General features: G+C 34.4%; 1 protein-coding gene across 1 annotated transcript; it reads right to left on the bottom strand.

Annotated features, from left to right (window-relative positions):
• Nucleotides 1-2,429: 2,429 nt before the first annotated feature.
• On the bottom strand, nt 2,430-4,714 carry LOC145126962 (uncharacterized). The gene is made up of 3 exons (XM_079062226.1): nt 4,568-4,714; nt 3,695-4,181; nt 2,430-2,605 (listed from the first exon to the last, which is right to left on the bottom strand). Exons 1-3 carry the CDS (start codon nt 4,712-4,714, stop codon nt 2,430-2,432), a joined length of 810 nt encoding a protein of 269 aa, XP_078918352.1.
• Nucleotides 4,715-7,821: the final 3,107 nt, after the last annotated feature.

Raw genomic sequence — 7,821 nt, 5'->3', positions numbered from 1 at the left:
AGTCCAACTTAAGGAATCTTGGATCCCAAGCCCACATATATAAGAATGAATGATTTACACAATCAACCCATATATTTAATTAGTCTCCTTTTGATCACTTAATTAATTCCAAATTAATTCTTGATCAATACTAATTAAATAACCTTATTAATATATTAGAACTTATAATATATTAACCAACCTTAAGTGTTATTTCTCTCATTATAGTCTATCCAAATGCATGATGCCATGCAACCCAAATGGACCATGCTGGGTCGGGTCAAGTCTTACCAATTATAGTTATGGACTTAGACATTAATCCAACACATTCAACAATAAAATAGACATCAAGCCACATTCAGCGGAGACAACGATTTTGTGGTTCAGGACCGCCGCCGGAGAAGATGGATCTGTAGTTCAACATTCAGCGTCACTATCTTCACCCATGACTTCAAAGATCGCCGGTGGAGCAGGTTCTGCAATCTAGGCTTTGATTTCCACAAAGAAATCAAGAAAGAACAAACCCAAATCAGTTGCTTTTCAATTTTGATTTTCAGGTTTAGATTTTAACAATCAAGCAAGAACAAATCTCAATAGGAGACGGGATAAAAGGGGTAAGTGGATGAGATCTATAGGTTAGAGAGAGAGAGCCACTTTTTTTAATTTCTAATTAACAAAATATTAAAAATAAATAAATAAATAAATAAAAACAAAGGGCATTTTCGTCTTTTCACACACACTTAACAGAATCTATTAAGAAAGTTAGTCATAAGGATCATTTGTGTGCAAGGTTTGCTCTGTAGGTACCATCTGAGGGAAAAAGTTTCGTAAGGACTACTTTAGGAAAAAAAAACAAAACATTAAGGACCATTCATGTAATTTGTTCAAAAAGAAATTAATAAAAAACTGAAAAATAAAAAATAGGGGTAAAATCGTCATTTGAAAAAAGTTTAAAACAAATTGGACCAAACTCGCAACAAAATGAAAAGTTTGGACCTGTGGTGCTAGTCCAAACATTTTTGGACCAAAGAGGCAATTTTGAGCTAACCACAGGGACCATTTGCGCAATTTAGTCTTTATAAAATCTGAAATGGTAAAGATATCAATACTCTCTTCAAATTCTAACATTATCCTTAATCATTATATTATTAAAATAATTAAATAATAATTTATTTTTTTTACTAATGATTATATTTCTACTTATAATTATTAGGTAATAATAAAGTGATAATTAATAAATTTTGTTTAATATAAAAATAATTAATTATCTATTTAACCTATTTAATAAAATATTTTTTATATTTTAAATTTATAAAACAAAAAATATGTATTATATATATATTATTTATATCAATCTATTTAATCTATTTAATAAAAAAATTATATTTTAAATTAATAAAACAAAAAACTTATATTATATATTATTATATGCATCTAATAAAATTACGTGAAATTAGAAGTAATGTAAAAGTAGGTTAGATTTGCGATTTTTAAAAAAAAAAGTTCTAATAAAATTATTTTATATAAAAGAATTATATTTAATTTAAAAAAAAAACTAAAATAGACACAACAATAATAAAACAATATTTCGATGCAATGAATAATAAAAAAGTTCAAATACATTCGCATTTAATTTTTGATATGTATCTAAGGTGTTACAAAATTACGAGACCTAAGTTGATTGTATAATTCAAAACACAACCAATACATAGTTTGTCATGCAGATGCTTACGGGTTTATGTGGTTATTCCAATACATTATGAGATGAGGCATTTGGTAATTTCTTTTCAAAGACACCGATATATAATGGTTTCCATTAACATGTGCCAATGTAATGGATTGTTTCAGGACCTCTCCACAGAGGAAAGCAAGTCGTAGATTGTGCGTGGCTTAAACAATAAACAATCGCACAAAACTTGTTAGCAATCAGATAACCAGTCAAAGACATATGCAACCAATATCGCAAAGGTGCGGGTGATTCAAACCAATGCAATGACTTGTATACCTCATTGAATCCGGCAATAAAAACATCATGGTATTCGTTATATCGGCTTTCTAACTCTTCAAGCATTTTTAGTCGAATGTATAGCCATCAGTCTTCATTGTACCATAGACAAACAACTATTGCTTGAACCTATAATTTTCATCACTATTTACATCTTGTACATCGTTGATGTAATCATGAAATATATCTGGAATACTTTCCATTTGAAATGGAGCATGGCTCGGTGGTTCATCATTTAAGTCAATCTCGTACGAATAGTGGTGTCTTTCAGGTTCTTTGTTTAAATCCAACCCAACAAACTCTGGTGTAGTTGAGAAGGTGCACGTACGAGGAGCTTGATTTGGAGGATTGACTTTCTTTTTCTGTTGTTACTTCACACTTGGTTGTCCACAAGTTTTTTTTTAACTGTAGGTTCTCCAACGTTAGTTGTATGAAGATCATATACCTATTTTATCCTTCTCAAATAAGCTTTTTTCCCGGCTGTTGATTGCTTGTTGAAGTTTTCTTTAAATTTTTCAACTACATCACCGCAAGAAATATTATCGTCTACTATAGGCGTCATATTGGAAATATCAAGCTTCCTCCAATAGATATTTATTGAATCCAATGGTATATCTTCACCTGCATTGAAAAAAAAAATTATTTATATAACATTTAAAAATCTATCTGTATGTGGTGCTTGAACGTACTAACTTGAATTCGAATAGCCAGAAAGCATGCAGGCACACGGTAACCCACAACTTTTACGAAGTTTGCAACCACAAGTCGATGAGTCTAAATTTTGATCATTCAACTTTTGAAGCTCTACTAATATTATATCTAAAGCTTCGTTTAAAACAAAACCCCACAGTAACCGGGAGCACTTCAAGTTGTGGTGATAAATTATGCCGTTTTCAAAGCTTTCGTTGATCGAAGTTACTTGTGACTGCACGATTTGATTAATTAGTTTCACAAATATATCTAAATTAGAACTTGCATAGTCCAATAATTTCTTTAGCTTGTCATGTGCACTCTCAACTCTATTGGATGTGAGGTTTCCAAAATTTAGATGTTGATCAACCCAAATAGACACAAACATTTCTTTTTATTTGTTTAACCATGTATCATCTACGTATCTCAAAGCACATGTAAAGTAAAATAAATTAACAAATAAGTACATATATAGTAATATGAATGTTATGATTTAGAAAATAGTTGACAAGCAAGCTTACGTAGATAATCTGTGAACATTGATTGAAGACGTTCGTAGTTTTTTGTGTATGTCATCCATGTTGGAGATCAACTAGTAACATCCATTGTATTCTAAAGGATTCTCGCTCATGTTTCAATGTGATAATTTTGTTGCAATGTTTTTCCCAATATGTCATCTACACAATAATCAGGTCGCATCCGGAAAAACTGGTTCACATGCATTGATGAGTACCAACTCTCTGACTGTGTTTATTACATGTGGGAGTATACACTTTTCAATTGTTGACTTTAGATAATTTAACACCCAAGTATAGTTGGCCTCCTTTTCTCTATTTATAAAAGCAAAACCTATAGAGAATGTCTTTTGAGTTGAAGTCACACCAACTATTTGAATAGAGGGCTTATTATATTTGTTTGTTTTGTACGTGACATCTATTATCAACACATGCGGAAATGCATGATATATCTTCCAAGACGTTGGATGAATGAAAAATAAATTCCCTAACTCATCTGAATCACCTGTAGTAAGCTCATAGAGATATTTATTGGTGTGCAAAATGGACATAAGAACTTGCATTGGAGTTTTTCCTGCTTTCTCGTGCATGCAGATCTTTTGTTGTGCATTATATATATTTTTAATTATCGTCACATTGTTTTCATTTTTCCCCTTCAATGTTGACAAGATATCGCATGATGTTACATGCTTTCTTGTTAAATCTTCCACCAAACGATTCTCATCAACAGATAATCGCCATACAAACGGATGACCCTCCATATGTTGTGCAGGTGCATGATTATGTTCATTACATACTACCGTTAGTGTCCATTGATTAGATACTTTTGAATACTTTCTTTCCAGTTGAAATTTACAATTAGTCTTTCTGCTTCCAGATGCTTTATTTGTGTTATTAGTTGCTTTATTTGTGTTATTAGTTTTATACTCCCCACTACGATCACATGCAAGTATGACTTTATACACAAATCCGTTCACATATGCTTTTGATCTCTAGTGACAATGACATATCTATATACAAAAATCACAATAGATATATTATTATAATGTTGCACAAATACAAAAATCATACAAAATAATTTAATATTCTTTAAATTAAAAAAAATAATGTATTTACATAAAAAAAATGAGCAATTTTTAAATTTATGTAATCTATTAAAACAAACTATTATAAAAGTTTGGTTTTTTTTATTAAAAAAATTGCATAATTTATATTAAATAATTTATTGATAAAAAGGTTGATGATTTTTATTAAAATATATAAGTAAATGCAGAAAATATAAAAGGTACAAATTAAGAGGGGTTAAAATGAAATATCTTTAAATTGATGGGATATTAATATAAAACTCTAGGATATAAAAAACTTAATTTATTAAAACCTTAGCAACATAAACCAGCTGCCAAGAAGAAAGTGAGATGCCAGATACGATTTGTGGCGACAAGGGACGATTTCTGGCGGCTTCTCCGCTTAAATGATAGGCTGTTTCAGGCGGATTCTCCGACTTTTTCAGGTCGCTTGACGACATTTATAACCACTAGTCTGACGCTTCGTGAACATCCACCGGTCTGATGCTTTGTCGGTGGTCTTTCTCACGGTGGTCTTTATCACGCCGGTCTTTCCCACGGTGTTTCGGTGGTGTTTCTCAAGATCTCTCTTTCCCTATTTCTATATTTCAGGCGATCTATCGTTCTGTGTCTCTGACGTAAGTGATGAGTGGCTTTCGATTTGATCACGACGATTTAAGGGTTTCAAAAGGTGTTAAATGGTGGTTAACGATGGCTGACAATGGTAAAAGGTGTTTCACAATGGTAAATGGTGGTTCCGGTGGTCTTTCTCACTATCTCTATTTCTCCTTTTCTATCCCCGACGTGGTTTGGCTACCGCCGGTTAGTTGTTGTTGGCGGCAGTTCGTTGATTGAAGCCGATTCCAGTGGTGAACAGATTTTTTATGATTATTTTTAATATATTAATTAAATGTTTTATTTTTGGTTTATATAAAATGTTGTGGTTTATTGGTTGTTTAAATGCATTAATGTGTTTAATGTTCAATATAATTGTAGTTTGATTATTATCTGACAATTTAGTGTTTTTAGAAATAGAACACTCTTCAAAACATTAATATGGTCAATATATACGAATATCTGAATACATAGTAAAAATCTGAATTTAATGTCTTCTATGTAATACTTGCCATTTACCGGATAAAAAACATAAAAATAAGAAAAAGCTGCAAAAATTGAACTCAATCTAAAATTGAACTCTAAAATTGAACTGTAATTTTAATATCAACAAAAAAATAAAATAATAAATACATCAACTAAAGGGATTTGTTTTAAATAATATTATAGTGTTCAATAGGGCTGGACCTAACCTTCTGAAATTATTTAGTCCTCGCAATATGTAACTGATCGTATTCGTTTACTAGCTAGTTAAAGATAACTAGAACTCCCAAAAACACAAAGCAAGCAGCATTCGGGCATTGAGTAACCATACCGAGCATATCCTATTCAGGCCATCATATTACTGACTAATCAGTTCTAGCATATAACTCAACAAGCACATATAGCAGGTATGTAAGGCATCTTCCTAGATCATTAGCCCTAATCTAGCATGCAGTTCTCATACACATATAATAGGCATATAAGGCATCCTTCTTAGATCCTTAGCCCTAATCTAGCATGCAGTTCTTATAATCATATCATATCGTAACATAACATGTATGGGTATCTTGGGAAAACTTACTTGAGCTCGGCCGGTTGCACGCATCACACACCTTGTTCTTTCTCAAAACTCCTTATTTTAAATTTTAGAAAAACTATTTTCTTGTAATAATCTTTCAAACCCTCGATTTGAGTCCAGACACCCCCGAAGGTGTGTCCGAATCCCTCAAACCAAGGCTCTGATACCAACTTGTAACATCCCAATTTTCAAGACCAAAAATTTTGTTTTAATTAAGCAATTTATAAAACAGTTTACTGAAAACATCATTGATTCATATAATTTCATAAAACATAGTCATGTGTCTCAAACCATATCATAAAATAGTAATAATGTCAGAGTACAATCCCAAGAATCTCATAACGCGTAAATCCTGTTTGTGTGATGCGCTGCTACCGTGCCGGTTCCTTCCCCTTCGATAAAGAGGTACCTGAAAACAAAACTGAAAACTGTAAGCACAAAGCTTAGTGAGTTCCCCCATCATACCACATACTATACAATAACATACTGTCAGGCATATCTGGGTGCCCGACCTACCCCTTCGGTCTCTTTCAACCGGTAACTGCCTAGCGTATCTGGGTGCTGGCCTACCCCTTCGGTCTCTTTCAACCGGATACTGCCTAACATATCTGGGTGCTAGCCTACCCCTTCGGTCTCTTTCACCGGATACTGCCTAGCATATCTGGGTGCTGGCCTACCCCTTCGGTCTCTTTCAACCGGATACTGGGACTATTACACCCCCTACCACTACCACATAATCACCGGATACCTCCTCCTTCTTCTCAAGCTTCAAAGACACACAATTGGCAGAAAAGGCTAAAAAACACTCAATATTCGATTAGGGTTTAGTGAAGAGAGTCTGAGGATGATGGAGGCTGGAGTGGAGACCCTATAAGTTGTTTAAATAGGGTGCAAACCCTCAAATGAGAGGTCTACTCGTCGAGTCGGGGCTTCCGACTCAGCGAGTAGACTCTTCCATCCGCGTCCAACATTCGCATCTACTTGACGAGTTGGGCCTCCAACTCGTCGAGTCCCTGTGTAAATATGCAAAAACTTATAATAAAAATTATGTACCGGGAACCGGGCGTTACACAGATGGTCCTACTCTAGAGCCACAACCAAACAAGGAACAAGCAAGAGAGCATAGACCAAGAGTTCTCAGGCTATCCTACATGACCACAGACAGTCCCTAAGGGCACTCCATAGATGATAACCAACAAGCACAGATAACATACAGTTCTACATATTATTACCATAAAGCAACATACTCAATACTAGGAGACAGATCTAACAAATCACTACAACATAGCAACATACTCGATACCAGAACACATATCTAACAGATCACTACAACATAGTAGCATACTCAATACCAGAAAAAAAGATCTAACAGATCACTACAACATAACAACATATTCAATATCAACAATCCAAGGAATGCATGGCCGTATATACTCAGAGGTGAGATAGTCACCTGGACAGATGATCCCACTCTAGAACCGCAACCAAACGAGGAACATGTAAGAGAGCTTGGATCAAGAGTCCTCAGTCTATCCTACATTACTATATACAATCCCTAAGGTATCACTCTACTAACAGATAACCAAAACTAGTGGGCCGACATTGGTGCCTTCGACCCACGGGTATAGTGAGGCGAAACTCACCTCGATATGCACGTAGGTAACCACTATGGCAATGAAGAACTCTACCAGCTTCAACTCACTTCCAATCACCACGCAGCTGCACTTCGCTCTTGGAGGAGGACGACGACGAAGGGATGACAAGAGGAACGGTAGTGCGAAGCAGCGGCAGCGGCGACGCCAACAGACATCGATATTGGCGGCGTGACAGACGACAAAACGGAGGAAGGGACACACGACTGAGAACAACAGCAACAACAACCATGATGTCGGC

This window comes from Lactuca virosa, chromosome 7 (genome assembly GCF_052849685.1).
Source record: "Lactuca virosa cultivar CGN04683 chromosome 7, Lactuca_virosa_CGN04683_v6, whole genome shotgun sequence".
In the NCBI taxonomy this organism is placed as follows: Eukaryota; Viridiplantae; Streptophyta; class Magnoliopsida; order Asterales; family Asteraceae; genus Lactuca; species Lactuca virosa.
The sequence above is the reverse complement of the archived record's forward strand: the minus strand, read 5'-3'. Positions and strand labels throughout refer to the sequence as shown.

What these genes read in the sequence shown, in the direction of transcription:
- LOC145126962 (XM_079062226.1), bottom strand. Translation starts at nt 4,714, where the DNA reads ATGTCGTCAAGCGACCTGAAAAAGTCGGAGAATCCGCCTGAAACAGCC. An exon ending in AGCTGGTTTATGTTGCTAAG is followed by an intron (nt 4,182 to 4,567) that starts GTTTTAATAAAT and finishes CATTGTCACTAG; the next exon opens with AGATCAAAAGCATATGTGAA. An exon ending in TCTCTATGAGCTTACTACAG is followed by an intron (nt 2,606 to 3,694) that starts GTGATTCAGATG and finishes TTTTCAATGCAG; the next exon opens with GTGAAGATATACCATTGGAT.